The 18,172-nt window shown below is 43.3% G+C and overlaps 1 protein-coding gene across 4 annotated transcripts in view; it reads right to left on the bottom strand.

Moving 5' to 3' along the window:
• Positions 1-18,172, bottom strand: part of fam53c (family with sequence similarity 53 member C) — a 134,858-nt gene that overhangs the window by 35,796 nt on the left and 80,890 nt on the right. For all 4 annotated transcript variants that reach the window (XM_072591172.1, XM_072591173.1, XM_072591174.1 and 1 more), the window contains one exon: positions 11,094-11,914. In XM_072591172.1, coding sequence (XP_072447273.1) covers positions 11,094-11,914 — 821 coding nt within the window. The remainder of the gene's footprint in view (positions 1-11,093; positions 11,915-18,172) is intronic.

The raw sequence follows: 18,172 nt of genomic DNA on the forward strand, positions 1-18,172 counted from the left end.
ATGTCTCTGAGAGACTCCAGATACTCGAAGCTTTATAAAAGAAACGTTTTCTTAGAGACTGATAATTAGACGGCTGTTTCTCCAGAGAGAGCGGCATCAAAAAAAATTGTAATTAGTGTCTTTTATTACAAAGGGGTTGTTCAATACTGAAATGATAACTATGGAAAGAAAGAACCTTGGTGTTGGGGAGGGGGAGGGAGAAGAGGAAAGACAGACAGATGCAGAATATTTCAATGAAATTTTATATACAGGCTGAATATAACAGAACTGCTTGTCAAAGGCCTGTCTGTTAAGCAATTCAAATTAGTTAAGCTGATCAAAGGTTACAATTTTATCTGCTCAAGTTTTAAACACTGTTTTGTTTTGCAAATGGGAAGATGTGGAAGATTTTTCATTACCATCACTTGGGGAGACAATACCTAGGGGTATTATACTAGACTATTAATTCAGAGACCCAGGCAATATTTTGGGAACCTGGGCTTGAATCCCATCATGGCAGATGGAGTAATTTGGATGCAAAACAATCTGGAATTAAGAGTTTAATGATGACTATGAAATCATTGTAAAGTGTCAGGTAAAATAACCTGGTTCACCAAGGTCCTTTATGGAAAAGTACTTGATGAGAGTCGGGGAATTAAGGACAAGATATTACACATGCAACAATGTGGAACAATATATTAACAGTAGGGAATGGTTTGATTCCCCATGTTAGGCAAGGTGCCATTCCGAAACAATGGGGAACTTGTGGTATATAGGGTATCAAAATGGTGGCCAAAGAATGACTCAAGATTACTCTGCCTAAAATTAACCGTTTTGTTTAGTCATACTACACATGACCAGAAAACCTGTGCTAAAAAGTGGCAGTAAACAAACATGGTGAAAGGCTTTCACGATAGCCAACTGCATAATCTTCTACATACACCCAAATTTTCACAAACAGGAATGAGCTGTTTTCAAAAAACTTGTGAGCCTGCATTGGCAATTTGCAATTAGCCCTTTGTTGTGGTGCCAATACATTGGTAATAGACTAAAACAGCTGTGCGGTCCTGAATATCCCCAAAGAATGAGACAGTAAGTTGTTGCTTGGTGCCAGATTCATCAAGCATGTTCTAACCAAGACAGCAGCCCAGCTGTATTTAAAACCTTAAGCAACTAGTGCAGTGCGCTGCAAACTGACTGCAGGCAAACTGAAAGAGCTACCCAAAAAAATGACTTGCAGCTGTCGCTGAACCAAAATTTCAGGAAACTTGCTTCTATCTGTGCAGTCAGGTCAACACGAAACCGGGATCAGCATTGTAACTTTCAAAAATCAGGGTGGTTTACTCATCAGACCTATCTGAATTAGTGTTAAGACAGGGCCGATGGCGATGAAACGCATGGTAGCTCTTCAATTCCTGGCCCTCAGACTGAAACAAGGAAATGCTCAAATGGGTTCGAGAGGCAAGTAATGCAAGGTCTGTGAAGCAGAATGTATTCATCCACAGTCCAAATGCATTTCCCACTGTAGGCAGCTGAACTGGATAGCGTGGTATTTGAACGCCAGATTTCCGCCCGTTAAGTTCGTAAGATATGTCAGATTAAACAATAAGAAAAAAATTGAGGAAGAAATGATGTTTCTGGACCTCCTGAAAAATGGTTCGTCATATGGTGAACTAGACAGAGAAGCACAAGATGGCTTGTAGAAATGAGAATTGAGCCAGAACATGATCTCTAACATACTGACAGCAATATCAACAATAAAAACGAGAAACTGAAAATACACAGCAGGCCTATCAATGCTATAAAGACAAAAGGCATATTCTGACAGGTGGCTACCCTTCAGGGTAAATTACACTTTGGCTTCACTTAAAGATGTTGTGCATTTCCAATTCTCCTATTTATTTTACCATTCAGCTCAAACACTGGGATGACATGATAAGCAAGGCGTGTGCGCACACACACACGCTCCTGCTGTTTCTCCATATCCCGTCCTCAGGCTAGGTTGCCACATGAATCTGCATGGAGGAGAAAGTGAGGACTGCAGATGCTGGAGATCAGAGCTGAAAATGTGTTGCAGGAAAAGCGCAGCAGGTCAGGCAGCATCCAAGGAGCAGGAGAATCAACGTTTCGGGCTGTTTCCAGCAACACATGAATCTGCATTTCAATCAGAAAGCAGACCAAATGAGTGTCAGAAAGAGAGCAGTTCCATTGGTTCGCTACATTCTGCCCAGTACTCTTCAACCCAAATACTGGCCCAAGCAGTCAAGTCCAAAGACTACAATAGCTGATCTCATCTGGAGATGGCACATAGAAGGTGCTATAATTAATGGTAATGCCCAGAATAATGGGCATCATGGAATAGTCAAGTTTACTACTTCCTATTGCAGCTCAGTGAGCTACAGAGATAGATTTGTTGTGCTTTTAAGTCACAATGAAGCAGCCTACCAGCATTTGTTGTCTGGATACACACAAAACAGCTATAGGGTCTACCTGTGCTTATCAATCTGCAATCCAGCCACGGTCAGTTGCTTCCAAGTGGGAAATATAGGGGTAACAAGTTTCCAAAAAGGATAGAGAGTTTAAAAGCATTCACAGAAAAATGGCAAATATCACTGAGCTAACAACACAGCCTCACTGCCTATGGAGTGAAGGATTGCAAATTCACTTTACATCTGCCCACATACTCATTGCGGGCCTTTTGGATTTTAATCTTACTACAGGTCTAGCGATTTAAACCTGAGCATCCACAAGATGCTGTGGGCCACTCCCAGCAGAAGAATTGTATTCAACCAAAGTGTAGCTTCAGCATATCCTGAGATGATCATGATCATCAAAAAAATCACTCAACCCTGGTTCAATGTGGGGTGCAGGAGAGCATATCAGAATAGACACCAGCATATCGACAGTGAGGCATCAACCAGATGAAGCTACAGAACAGGACTATATGGATGCTGTACAATAGAAGGAGCATGCTATGGATAGAGCAAAGTTCTTTCACAATCATCAGAACAATCCTTCTCCATCAAGTAATTGGAAGTAAGAGAAGACAGCTCGGCTCCAAGTGAAGTGGTACATGACTAGCAGGGGAATCTGCAGCTAGTGGACTATGCATGTACTTCTAACTCTCATTCTTCTATTTGGAAGAGGTGTTTTGTAAGGTGCTGCTGAACAAGCCTTGCTGCAGTATACTTTGTAGATGGTACACACTGCTGCTAGTCTGCACTCACATTGGAGTGAACTTTAACTGAGTGAAGAGTGAGCGATTTATGACATCATAAGCGTTAATGGAAGAAACAGCCAAAACATTTACTGTTTCATTCATTAGATTCCCTACAGTGTGGAAACAGGCCCTTCGGCCCAACAAGTCCACACCGACCCTCCGAAGAGCAACCCACCCAGACCCATTCACCTATACCTAATACTATGGGCAATTTAGCATGGCCAATCCACCCTGACCTGCACATCTGTGTGACTGTGGGAGGAAACCAGAGCACCCAGAGGAAACCCACGCAGACACGGGGAGAATGTGCAAACTCCACACAGACAGTTGCCCGAGGTAGGAACTGAACCCGGGTCCCTGGCGCTGTGAGGCAGCAGTGCTAACCACTGAGCCACTGTGCCACCCACTGTTTCTGTTAAGCCAAGAATCCTTTTGACCATCACACATTCAGTCCAATGGATGGAATGTGTGAGCTCCCAAAATTAAACTGGGTCTCAGTTTGAACTTGTATTAAGTTGAGGTATTAAGTTGACAAGGAAAGGAATGAAGCAGGTAATCTGGTTTCATGCCACTAACAGACAGTGGAATATGGGAGAACCTGAAGTAGCTATGTGTTCAACAGAACAGGCAAACTAACACTAGCATCAGAATGGGAACAACTCCTTACAGAGCACTTCAAGGAACATCTTCGGGACACCCGCACCAATCAACCCCACCGCCCCGTGGCCCAACATTTCAACTCCTCCTCCCACTCTCCGAGGACACGCAGGTCCTGGGCCTCCTCCATCACCGCTCCCTCACCACCAGACGCCTGGAGGAAGAACACCTCATCTTCTGCCTCGGAACACTTCAACCCCAGGGCATCAATGTGGACTTCACCAGTTTCCTCATTTCCCCTCCCCCCACCTTACTCCAGTTCCATCCTTCCAGCTCAGCACTGTCCCCATGACCTGTCCTACCTGCTTATCTTCTTTCCCACCTATCCACTCCACCCTCCTCTCTGACCTATCACCTCCATCCCCACCCCCCATTCACCTATTGTACTCTTTGCTACCTTCTCCCCAGCCCCACCTCCCTCCCATTTATCTCTCCTCCCCGGAGGCTCCCTGCCTTCATTCCTGATGAAGGGCTTTTGCCCGAAACGTCGATTTTCCTGCTCCTTGGATGCTGCCTGACCTGCTGTGCTTCTCCAGCACCACTCTGATCTAAACTCTGGTTTCCAGCATCTGCAGTCCTCACTTTTGCCTAGCTGATTACAACCCAATGCACTGTCTATCCATCTGCAAGAAAAAATCAAATCTTTATCAATGCAGCAGCAGTTACAGCCCAAAGATACACATTTGCTGAAGCAATCCCTCTCTTGACACACATATTCAAAAGTATTCTTTGAGGAAGAATCATAGTTCTGTAGAGGGGAGATACTGACAGACAGAAAAGTACTATTGGGTGCTGCAGTAGTATACATCTGGCACATCAGCCAAGCTGACCAATCAGATCTAAAAGGACTCAACATTTTCTAGAGAGGGTGAAATTTCTCTAATTGCTCAAAAAAAGCAAGAAATCTCTCCAAAAGCCATATTACAGCCAAGCATGCCACACTGAGATTCAGGCTGGGGTCCAAAACTTGTTTGTATATTTTTGGAATAATTAGCACAAGTAATTTTGTCTTTAGAATCATTACTGTAGACTAAATCAGAAGTTTAAAGAACAGTGAACCACAACCACATCAATTATGAAGGAATCTGGTTTCTTCCAAACTAAATAATACCAGAGCTCTTATCTTTGCTTTGTTACTAAACTGAGCACTTTGCAAAGCAATTGAAGCAACTCACCTCCCACTCACTGCCATAATAGTGAAAGCAGATTACCTACCTTATGGAGTCTTCATTCATTGGATTGGTCTCCTTCAAACATTGGCCATCCCTCACATACCAGGACTGTTTCCAACTGTCTCCCAAGCCCCAACAGGTTTATCCTCTGATTTAAGGACTTTGTAATGTTTGTTTAGATCAGGTTCAGGCTGAAATAAACTTCCAATCAGGCAGACACAATAATAATTTTGGCTTTTTTAGCATCTGGCTGTGTTCCTAAAGTTTGTGCATGTGGCCAAGTGAATAAAGGATGCAGTTTCCCCTGTTTGTTTTGCTGCTTTTTGGAAAGAAGTTTATGCGTTTCACTCTGAGCACCTTCCAGTCTCCTTTAATTCTGCACTTCTCTACCTCAAACGTATTTCAGCATTAAGGACGATGTTCATTTTGAAGCTTTGCACAACAGGTAACAATTTTGCCTTCCTCCATTTGAAGAGTTTGAATAAATCAACCAAGAGACAAATCTGCATTACCTAGTTCAGTTTTACACTTCAAGGGACACTAATATGTGTCTGGCTCCCCTCCCATCAAATCCACAGAATATGGCTGAGGCAGTACAGAGAATGGAACTTCTGCAGTGACCTTATGTGTTGCTGATATGTAGTCTAGGTTCTGCTGCAACACAGGAATATAGCAATGGTAACCACTCTACATACTTGGGTATTTAATCAACTCTTGGAGGTATTTGTTGTCAAACCCTTGCTGCCATGGTTTAGAGAAGGGAGAGTTGGGCGTAGCTAATCCGGTGTTGGACCTCCTCATGAACTGTGGCCTTTTGAGGGAGGTCACTGCCAAGACGTGGGAGGCGCTCAACATATTCCACAACAACAAACACTAGAGTCCTTCTTGAAGTCAGCACCACAAGCATTTGCGCAAAGCGCCTGCAAAAACAAAAACAATCAACTGGACACTGTGCCATGATGGCTGAAAACCAGCTTCCTTGCCAGCTCTCAACTTTTAAATGGCCAGTGTTCCAGGGGAGGAGGTACCAATTATCGCATTGTAAACCTCCTGTTGAAATAGCCAACTTCAAAATAAAAATTATTTTCATCCCCCCATTCAGCTACAATAACAACAATCCAGAAATGTGTACACGTGTGGATTTACATTAACTTAAACAAAAAGGTTGTATTAGCACCAGGAAAGAGATATTTTTTAAATAAGCTGTTTTTAGTTCAGAGATGCTCACATAACGGGAGAACATGCAAGCATCCGCATAGATATCATTGCAGTGGGGGCACTTCCAAATACTAAGTTTCCTTTTTATCACAAGGCTTTGAATATACAACCAAAGGCAAGCACTAAAGAGTTGCATAAGCATAGCATCTTGGAAGACAAAATACTTCAGAAATGAACTTCAACTCAAACTCAAGTCTACTGGTTTGTTGATAACCCAGCGATTCTGCTCGCTTTCACATGAACGTTAAAAGCTGTGGTTTCTGCTCAGCTCTCTTCAAGCTGCTGACTTTTCACACTGCAATTCTGGTACCTTACCATAATCTGCAAGTCACCATTTATGATAATGGAACAAAAAGTGATGAGTTTAATATGTCCTGTTCTAATTAAGGGAAGTGGGTGCATGAAGCAGAGACACAATGGCTTCCTGTTTGCAAATTTTTAATATATTTGGCATTATCAGGAGGGTGAGTGGTAACAGCATGCAAGAACCACTTAGAAAACTTGGTGAAAATGAGAATACAAAAGCAAAGAACTAGTAACGCAGCTAAATGAGCAAGTTCTTCTAACACTTATTTTTAAAACACTGTACAATATCACTAGTCATAGCTCCAGACTACAACATGCATGTTGAAGAGTACATTGCTCAAACAACTCAGACTCCCCAAGTGTTCTGTAACATAACACCCATTTAATAATCACAGCAAGATGTTGTGCGATTGCTTTGTGTGCACTGGCTTACAGTTAAGCAGTGCCTCAATTTCCAAAATATTCCATGCTCTCACCACCGTAACCTTTTCCAAGCTTACAATCTTAACGGAAATCAGAGCTCCTTCAATTCCTGACTCAAAAGCATCCCTGATCTTAATTGTTCCATCTTTGGTGGCGGTGCCATCAGCTGTCAAGGCCTGATGCTTTGGAACCCCCATTCTGTCGAGCTTTGCTCATTAAGACTGCCTTAAATCCTGCCTCTTTGATGTTGAATACTTAGGCTGCAAAAAGAAAATGTGTCTTGCGTTATATAGCACTTTCAGAATCCCTGGGCATCTCAAAGTGCTTTACAACCAATGGGATTGTCCATTCAAGGCAGAGATGATAAAGAATTTCCTCTCGCAGAGGGTGATGAACTGTGGGATCCTTCACTGCAGAAGGCTGTTGAGACTGGATCACTATGGATATTCAACACTGAGATACACAGATGTTTAATCAGGAACGGAATCAATGGCTATGATGAAAAGGCAGAAAATGAAGTTGAGGATATTAGATCAACTATGAATGGTGGAGCAGACTTGACGGGCTAAATGACTTATTGTGAGTGGGGATCACAGTCACTATACTTTGAGGTTTAATCTCCATTTCCAATATATCTGCCATACAGGGACCTCAATGAGATTGACTGGATTAAATCCTCGGATGGTAGAACTGTTTGAAGAGGAGATATAGAGGAGGCTGGGCCTGCATCTACAATTTTAAAGAATGAGTGACAATCACATTGAACAAATGAGATGCAAAATTTAAAAACAAATGGCATCAAGGGTTATGGAGAGTGTGGGGTAAGTGCCTTGAGGTGGAAGATCGTGGGGACAAGATCAGAGTGGTGCTGGAAAAGCACAGCAGGTCAGGCAACATCTGAGGAGCAGGAAAATCGGGCAAAAGCCCTTTATCAGGAATCATCATCGAAGATTGTGGGTTGAATGGCTTATGTCAAGAATTGCATTTTAAAATTAGCCTTCTTAAGATACAGTATGAATGACAAGGCCAACATTAGATGTTTATTGTCAATGGCCCTTGAGAAGGTTGCAGTAAGCCCTTTCACAAGGGGAAAACCAGAAACGGCTAGAAAAACTTAGGGCTGGTAGTACTTGCAGAGAGAAATCAAAGTTAAAGTTTTGGGTCCAGTGACCCTTCCTCAGAATGGTTTCTGATTTACAGCATCTATAATTGTTTCGCCTTTTACAAGGGATTCCACCCAACCCAGCTGGTGTCGAACTTGCAGAACCTGGGAAATGACTTTGTTCCCAGGCACCCTCTATTCTTGTCCTTTCTCCAATTTTCAATAAAGCAAATTTCAAGTAGTAATATCTCTAGCCAGATTAAACTACCACTGGAGATCAAAGGGCAATGTACTTTGCAAATAAGTAGTAGTTGTGAATCAAAAACCATGGAAAATTTAACACATTTTACCATTACTCATGAAAAGTAATGATCCAAGTCAGGACATGCCTCTGTATTGTCTGACAGTAGAACCCTTTATTCTGTGCTCATCCATTAAATCACTGAACTACAGTAAGACTGTGGATAGGTCTGGCAGAAGAGGAGACACAAAATGGCTGGATTATTGGTCTGGAGTCAGGCAGTAAAGGTCAGGATTTGAGAGAGGGATGTAAGGATTTCTGACAATTGGTTGATACCAAGTTAACATGGATTTGGGCATGTCAGAACTAAGGCTTGCCTGCATATGACTTCAGCTGGCCCTGGCTTCACCACCAGTACTGTACAATCAAACACAACCAAAAGCAGATCATGCAATACAAGATATCTGAACATAACGTTACAGCATCTTCATTCCTGTCGCTGCGCATCATACAAACAACTCTGGAGAACCTGTTTGTTGTAGACGAAAGGAAATTAATTGGATTTGCAGTACTGGCCCATGCAGATGCTCAAGGTCGGAGCTAATTACTGCAGATAGTGGAAACTGTACTGAAAACAACAAACAGAGATCACACAGCAGGTCAGACAGCAGCCATGGAGAAAGAGACAGCAAGCTAACATTTCGAGTATAGACGACTCTGCATCAGAGCTTCAGTTTAAAACTCGAGCTTGCTCTCTCTCCATGGATGCTGGTTGACCTGATATAATCTACGTATCATCCAGAGCTCTTACAGAAGCTTCATGACTTAACGGTGCCAGTGTCTTTAAAAATGCCACTTACACACTGTTACTATATATTAATTGACAAAGGATTTTCTGTTGCTTTTCAACCAAGTTTCAAACTGCAATTAGAGATTTATAAAAAGCAATCTGTGGTAATCTTTAATTATATAAGTGTAGTGACTTTTGTATTTAGGTGTGGTACCCTAATTGGAGATTATTCACTGCAAACACAAATAAAAGAATTTGTTTACTGTTTAGTATGATTTTGTATTGGTCCAAGGTAATGTAGCTTACATGTAGAGCATATTCTCCTGCAAACAGAAGCACACAAGCATCACGTTACAGCAATAGTTTCTTTCCTTGTTGAAAAGCGCAGATGCAGTTAATGTAAGCCACTGCTCAGGCAGCATAATCAATCCAGATTGCACTGCAAGATTGCAACAGTCAAATTATAGTATTTAAAATTATTGGGCTCAACTCCAATTGCACTTTAAAACACCTTCACTTCCAGCATTTTCAAAATGATGCAAGTTCACTTTCTGAGACATGGCTGGAATGGTGAGACTTTGTTGACATTCATGGACATCAGGAAGGATTTCAGCAGTGATCTTGGACTTGCTCCAGGAAGTACATCCTCCCTTGCCATCATCTCTCCTTCAGCCAGTACCTACTACTTCCTCTCGTTGAGCCAACTCTATACTCACTACTGAAGTTAAATCCTTACAAATGTGTATCGTAGCAGTTTTTTCGATTGGAACTTTACCATCTGTTTGTAGAGTTATGTAGCAAGCACTTAGGACATCCTGCACACACCTTAGGGGATGATGTAGAGGCTCTGGTTTGGACTGGGGTGACTTCACTTGATGAAGGGGTGGTGCTCTGAAAGCTTGTGACTTCAAATAAACCTGTTGGACTATAATCTGGTGTTGTGTGACTTCTGACAACGTAAGGGAGTCAGGACAGAGGAGCATTATGTCTGAACAATAAGGACAAAATAGTTTGCTAGGGTGGGTGGGAAAATAAACAAGTAAAAAATACAAGAGGTAGGGTTACTCCAGGCTCTAGACTAGCAGTTAATAAAATCTTGGCAGATTTGCTTGTTGGCATGCAAGCTCTGCAAGTACATTGGTAAAAATAGGTTATTTTGAAGTTTGATAATACTTAGCTAGCTATGATTTTTTGCATTGCCAATCTGATAATTAACAAGAAACTTTAGTCAAAATCAGTAATGGAGAAGCAGGGCTGCCGAACTGACTTCACCATCCCCATCACTTTACTTGTTTCGATTCAGATGCACATGAAACATTTTTGCAAAAACAGTTTATAAAGAGCAGGATGCCAGAATCCATAAAGGACAAAGTTTGCTGAGTAGTCTGATGACATGGAAGTCTTGATCCTCAGCAATATTTATTGGATTAGTGGTGCTGGAAGAGCACAGCAGCATCCAATGAGCAGCGAAATCGACGTTTCGGGCAAAAGCCCTTCCTGATGAAGGGCTTTTGCCCGAAACGTCGATTTCGCTGCTCGTTGGATGCTGCCTGAACTGCTGTGCTCTTCCAGCACCACTAATCCAGTATTTGGTTTTCAGCATCTGCAGTCATTGTTTTTACAATATTTATTGGAAACTGGTTAAGATAATATCAAAAGTTATGGCGTTTTTTTTTCCGGGGGGGGGGGACATCTTGCTGCCTCCTGAATGTGCACAGGGGAGAGTGAGAAGCGCCTCTGTGGAACAAACATGCAATGCTCAGGCAAAATGCACCGCACGCCCAAAAACGTTCTGTCGCCAATATCTGTGGGGCGGTTGCTTGGCGACAGCATCCATGGCAATGGGGATTTAGGAGATGTTGTGAGGCAGGGAAAAGCTTTCATATTCCAGGCCTGATTATAGATCCTTAATATTGCGTATTCATATTACATATTGTTTTACAATGGATTAAGAGATCAATTGGTTCCCACACATTAGGACATACCTGGTTCATTTTGAAGAAGTCTAAGGTGGGCCTTGTCCATCGGACATCATCATCGTGCCTTCGTTTTACGCCACACTTGCGTTCGTTTAAGTCACAGGGCTGGGAGTGACTCCGCAACAGGCCCTGCTGCCGTCGGTTCATCTCTGGAGTAGAGGAAGGTGTACTTTTGGCTGACAGCAGACATCTTGCTGCCTCCTGAATGTGCACGGGGGAGAGTGAGAAGCGCCTCTGTGGAACAAACGTGCAATGCTCAGGCAAAATGCACTGCACGCCCAAAAAAGTTCTGTCGCCAATATCTGTGCTGTGGTTGCTTGGCGACAGCATCCATGGCAATGGGGATTCAGGAGATGTTGTGAGGCTGGAAAAAGTGAAACTGCTGGTGGTTGAGTAGTGGCCAGAATTGGGCAGCTGCTGGAGACCAAGGCTGGTGGGGCGCTGAGTTGGGTTACTGAGCTGTGGGCCTGCATTTCCACCACTGTTACAACGCCGTTTGACAGGAGTCCACACCTTGGAGCCCACTGGCTTCCACAGAGACCTGCAGCGTGACAGGTCTTCTGGCACAGACAGTGAGCGACAGTGCCTTTTGGTTGGTGGATCTGGGAGAGGGGCAAAACTTTCAGAGAATTGCAAGTCACTTAAATTCCCCACTGAGGTGCTTGTTATGTGACCCATCCACGTACTCGTTGCTGGTCCTGTCCACAAGGATTTATTCGGACTGGAGGAGTTGATGCTATTTAGGTTGTAGCTTGTGAGTGAAGGGAACCCCATATTCATTGGCAATTCAGCATGTGAAGTGTCAAATACATTCCACTTCCTTTCCTCTGCCAAAAAGAAAGGGGAAGAGAGGTCAAAAACACAGTCATAGCATAGAAGCATCAACAAAACATTTCAGCAGAGACTTCTTATCAAGATACGACACCATGGTTTAACTGTTCCACAGGTACTGAATCAATAAGCAATGACCACATTACAATCTTAACACCTGTATTTCTGGGTATCAAAGCATGGATCTTGGACCACAATTGGGAATGGGGGCCCAGGCTAAATTTTCCACTCTCTAGTGCTGTAAACAACTGCAGCATCTTAACTTCTGTCTCAGCTCAAATCAGTTCATGCAGTGTGAACTGGAAGAACATGGGCATCATCGTCTGTTTACTGACTAAAGTACAACTTAGAGGACAGCGGTTGAGGGGACATCTTTATTCTTGTTTCACCATCAGCTTTATGTCTTCCATACAGCATATCATCTTGGGGTGCACAACAAAAGGTTATGTATTGACCTTGGGGAAATCAATGTAACACGAATAAATCATGCGAAAAACATAACAGCAGTCGGTGCAGGCAATTTTGCAACGTAATAGGAATATGAAAAAATTTTGGAGTGGAAGATATCCAGCAGCAGCAATTGGTAACCAAACAGTCCTGCCAGTGAAATGATGTATTCATACACAAGGGAACCATGGTGAGGAATCGGTCAGTACGCTGACTTTAGTTACCAAGCAAATGGAGGAAGTAATTATGGTAGCGAGGAGTGAATGCCGTTACTTAGGGAATAATTATCATAGTCTCGCTACTCAACGCCCATCAAATGCCACCAGCTGAAGACGAGGAAAGTGTTCTGAAAAGAAATTCAACGTTCAGCGGATTCAAGGGCTGAGTATGCTAGTGAATTTCCAATGATGTCTTCACCAAAGAGTTCATTTAAATAGAGTGGAGAAAATCTGCGCAGCCACTGCCTCATGCTGTGAAGAAACTATTGGGTACAAAACCGGGAAACACACAGACTGGTTTGCCGAGAATGACCACATCATCCAAGTTCTCAGCAGCAAGAGAAGGAAAACTCTCAACGCCTGACAAAATCAGCAAGGCAAATAGCAATGACAGAGCTGCAAAGAACTACAGAAATCAAGAACCAAGAGGTGAAAAAAACTAAGGAGCTACAACTTATGTTGGGGTGGCACGGTAGCTCAGTGGTTAGCACTGCTACCTCACAGCACCAGGGTCTCAGGTTCGATTCCAGCCTCGGGTGACTGTTTGTGTGGAGTGTGCACATTCTCCCCATATCTGCGTGGGTTTCCTCCCACGATCCAAAGATGTGCAGCTTAAGTGAATTGGCCATGCTAAATTGCTCACAGTCAGGGGTAAATGTAGGGGAATGGGTCTGGGTGGGCTACTCTTCAGAGTGTCAGTGTGAACCTGTTGGGCCAAGGGGCCTGTTCCCATACTGTAGGTAATCTAATCAAGATTTAAAAAGCCACTCACATGGGTGGCTCAGTGGTTAGTGCTGCTGCCTCACAGCACCAGGGTCTCAGGTTTGATTCCAGCCTTGGGTGACTGTCTGTGTGGAGTCTGCACGTTCTCCCCATGTCTGCGTGGATTTCCTCCCAACAATATGCAGGTTAGGTGAATTAGCCATGCTAAATTGCCCCTGGTGTTAGGTGCATTAATCAAGATGGAAATGGGTCTGGGTGGGTTACTCTTTGGAGGGCTGATGTGGACTTGTTTGTGGGCGGCACAGTGGCACAGTGGTTAGCACTGCTGCCTCACAGCGCCAGAGACCCAGGTTCAATTCCCGCCTCAGGCGACTGACTGTGTGGAGTTTGCACGTTCTCCCCGTGTCTGCATTGGTTTCCTCCCACAGTCTAAAGATGTGCAGGTCAGGTGAATTGGCCACGCTAATTTGCCCGTAGTGTTAGGTAAGGGGTAAATGTAGGGGTATGGGTGGGTTCTGCTTCGGCGGGTCGACGTGGACTTGTTGGGCCGAAGGGCCTGTTTCCACACTGTAATCTAATCTAAACTCCTTGTTGACAAGCATGACACCCAGGTTTCTTCAGTGCCATCTCAAACCAGCATACAATAAGGACAGAACCCTTTTGAGAAACAAACAGCAGTCTCCGATAGAAAAAACACCTAAAGACCTCCTCAACTGCATTACAATTGTCGATGAGAATGTGTTTGAGGAAATTCCCCAACAGATCAAAGATGATCTTGGACTCCCACCTAGCGTAGAAGTTGAAGACTCCATTACACACGAGGAATGGAAAAGTCACAGGAATATTCAGGATTCCAGCAGGGATTTTCAAACTTGGAGGAGCAGAGCTTAGTTGGCATCTCCAACTAAGCCTGAAAATCATCAAAGAAACTGCTACGGCCATTGCTACGGTCTTTAAGAAAGGAGACAAAACGGACCATGGGAATTACTGAGGAACCTCCCTGCTCTCTATGACAGAGAAGATCATCGCCCAAATCCTCATTTGGCACTTTGTCCCAGTCTCTGAAGAAATCCATCCAGAAAGCCAGTGTGGCTTCCAACCAAACCAGGGAACTATGGACATTGATTACACAGCTCGGCAACTCCAAGAGAAGTGCCAGCAACATCAACTACACTACATTAAATACACTACAAGGCCATCATCAATGTGACCAAGAGTATGGAAGACCCTGTCAAAGGCTAGCTGTCCAGAGATATTCATCAACATCCTCTGTCTCTTCCACACTAAGGTGTCAGCAAAAAGTCCTCACTGATGGTAATATAACAGAATCCTCTGGAGGTCAAGACTGACGTCAAGTATGGATGTGTCATCATTCTGATCCTTTTCTCCATCCTCATCTCCAAGACTGTTCATCTTGTCGAGCACAAACATCCCAGGGGTGACCATTTTTTTAGATTAGATTTTCTACAGTGTGGAAACAGGCCCTTCGGCCCAACAAGTCCACACCGACCCTCCGAAGAGTAACCCACCCAGATCCATTTCCCTCTGACTACGGGCAATTTAGCATGGCCAATTCACCTGACCTGCACATCTTTGGACTGTGGGAGGAAACCGGAGCACCCGGAGGAAACCCACGCAGACACGGGGAGAATGTGCAAACTCCACACAGACAGTTGCCAGAGGCTGGAATTGAACCTGGGACCCTGGTGCTGTGAGGCAGCAGTGCTAACCACTGAACCACCGTGCCGCCTTACAGGATGGACAGAAAACTTATAACCTCACCCTGTTGAAATCCAAAAAGAAACTGAAATCTGACCTCGCTTGTGGAACTTCAGTATGCAGATGACAATGTCATCAGTACTTTCTCACAAGAGAATCTTCAAACTTTACTTAATGCTTTCGCAGAAGCATACTGAAGAATTGGTCTCAGCCTCAACCTCAAGAAGACTCAAATCCTTTACCAACCTGTCCCAAGTTAAGGTCTGGTCTAACCCTCCATTAAGGTCAACAGAGAAATCCTCCCAAACCTGGAACATTTCCCTGATGTGGGAAGTAACCTTTGATCGAAGGCTGTCACTGACGCAGAAATTCAACAATGCATCCAATCTGTGAGCACCACCTTCGGAAGCCTAAGGGTTAAAGTTTTCAATGATCACGACACAGAGATCAGGATCCTTGTGTATAAGTCCTTCTGACTCCAAACCTTAGAGTATGTGTAGATACCACCTGAAGCCTTTGAAAAGTCCCATCCAATGCTGATTGATGTAAATTCTCTGCATCAGCTGGGAGGCCGTGTATTAACGTCAGTGTCCCCGAAGCAGCAAGCTGCACCAATATCGAGGCCATGTCCAACCAAAACCAACTCAGTCGGGCCAGTCACTTGCTTAGGATGCCAGTGTCCTGACTATTAGAGTAAATCTTTAGCCAACTCAAGGAAGGCACTCAAACGAGAGAAGGATAAAGGAAGCGTGTCACAGATTCTTTGAAGGCTTCCCTCAAGAAATGCAACATAGATGTCAACACAAGGGAGACCTTCACTCAGAAGAAACCAACCTGGAGCAAACTCCTGTATGAATAGATACAATCCTTTGGGAAGACCTGGCGGCAACAGGAAGTAGGAAAAGGATTGGGAGAAAAGAATGCCTGCTATCTTAAGGTCATGGACCACTTCCACTCCCCGGAAACTCCTGCCAAATGTGTGGTCAGAGAAGTGTCTCTAGGATTGGGCTCATCAACCACACCAAAGACCCACAAACCCATGACTAGTGACACAGAACGTTCTAGGTGGACAATCATGTTCGTTTGTGTGTGATTGCCGAAGACGACTGACAGAGGGCAGGAATACAGCAAACCAATTAAGAGGGGCTGGAAGTGGGTCAAGCATGAGACCAATGCAAGCACAATAATTCTAATTATTTTTAAAGTATAAATCCTGTCTCTAAGTAATCATGTATAAACAACTCCTTTAAGTTTTGGAAGCTTACACAGTCAGGTTGCAGATCAGTATGAGAACCTTTTGAGTTTCTACATTTTTCGGTTCTTTAGGAGCCTTGACCAAACAAATGTCTCTTATCTCAAACCAGCTTGACTGTGAAGGTAGTGAATTAAAGCTAGCTGTTGCCCTAGGATACATTTCCTTGGGTTAAAGGCTACTGCCACCCTTTAACCCAAGTCTGTTTTGTTTCATTTGACCCTTCCATGCAGACTGTTACAACACAAGGCCAGGCTCAGGCCAGAATTGCAATGACAGTCTGTAAAGTGAACACGTCAACACCTGCAGGTTAATAACATGGCCTGGAGCCAAATCTCCTTTGATCTGATGTTACTAATGACACCAAAAGTAAAAATACAAGTCATAAAGATGCCCTGCAGTATACAGAGGATAGTTCAATGACCAACGCTAAATGGTATAGAAGGCATCTCCACATTTGTTTCACTCTTTTCCCCATCTGATCATACTACCATGTGCAAAACAATTTGGGGAGATAAACAAGTGTTTCGGAGTTTTCTGAAGCATCTTCACTATTTCAGCAGTCTGCCTTGGAATCTTACGTGGATGGATAGGAAGGCAAGAGAAGAAGACAGACACAAGCAGAACTGCAACCATTTATGAACAATAGCGTACAAGCCCACGCAGAGAATTTTAAGATGAAAAAAATTGCATGCGTTGCAGAAATAGGCTTACAATTTCTCAGTTGATTTCAACAACTCAAAAGCTATTGCATATTTATGGCAAGAGGAAGGCAGAATTAGATAATTATTTCAACATTTACAGATACTGAAAAGAAAAAGAAATCTACAAACCACAGGTCATGACACTATCTACTTTCAACATTCTGTGATGTTATTTGTGTAGGAACCTCAGCTGATATTCTCAATGTCCACAAATACAGATCACCCCACTTCCATTTTAGCTGCATAATCTTACAGCACTGCTGTCAGAAAATAATTTTACTCCAAACTATTCTTGACATCATTGACAGATGGAAAGAAGCTACAATGCATCAAACCGTTCACCCCCTCCAAGACAATTAGCCTCAGTGCCTGAGCTAAGGATAAAATAAGCTAGAATTTACTGTCCTCCTGGCTATCCAGAGTATTTCATTGAAAACTGGATTCAGGTGGACAGCTGACAATGGGCTGGACTGGACTCCTGTGACACCACCATTGTTAAAAAGCTCATCAGCACTTCACAGCTGAAGACTGACCAAGTAAAAACTGAAAGAACTGCAGATACTATAAATGAGGGACAAAAATAGAAATTGCTGGAAAAGCTTAGCGGGTCTGGCTGCATCTGTGGAGAGAAATCAGAGTAAACATTAACATTTCAGGTCGAGTGACCCTGGAAGGGATCGAAGGCTCTATAGCCAAATTTACAGATGACACAAAAACAGGCAGGACAGTAAATCGCAATGAGGAAATAAGAGCCTTACAAATGAATATAAATAGCTTAGGAGAATGGGCCAAAATGTTGCAGATGAACTTTAACGTGGTTAAGTGAGAGGTCATGCATTTGGGTTGAAAAAATAGGAAGAGGACCGGTTACCTTAATGGGGAGACACCTTGAGGTGCTCCAGTGTAGAGGGATCTAGGTGTACTCGTTCATGAATCACAGAAAACTAGCATGCAGGTACAGCAGATAATAAAGAAAGCAAATGGAATGCTAATCTTGATAGCTAAAGGAATAAAATATAAAAAGGAAGCATTGTTACAACAATATTTGGTATCAGTGAGACAGCACCTGGAGTACTGTGCACAATCTTGGTCCCCTTGATAAAAGATGTAGTGGCATCAGAGGCAGTTCAGAGGCAATTCACTAGCTTGATTCCAGAGATGAGGAGATTGTTGTATGAAGAGAGATTAAAC

The sequence above is a fragment of the Chiloscyllium punctatum genome, chromosome 20 (genome assembly GCF_047496795.1).
Source record: "Chiloscyllium punctatum isolate Juve2018m chromosome 20, sChiPun1.3, whole genome shotgun sequence".
Lineage (NCBI taxonomy): Eukaryota > Metazoa > Chordata > Chondrichthyes > Orectolobiformes > Hemiscylliidae > Chiloscyllium > Chiloscyllium punctatum.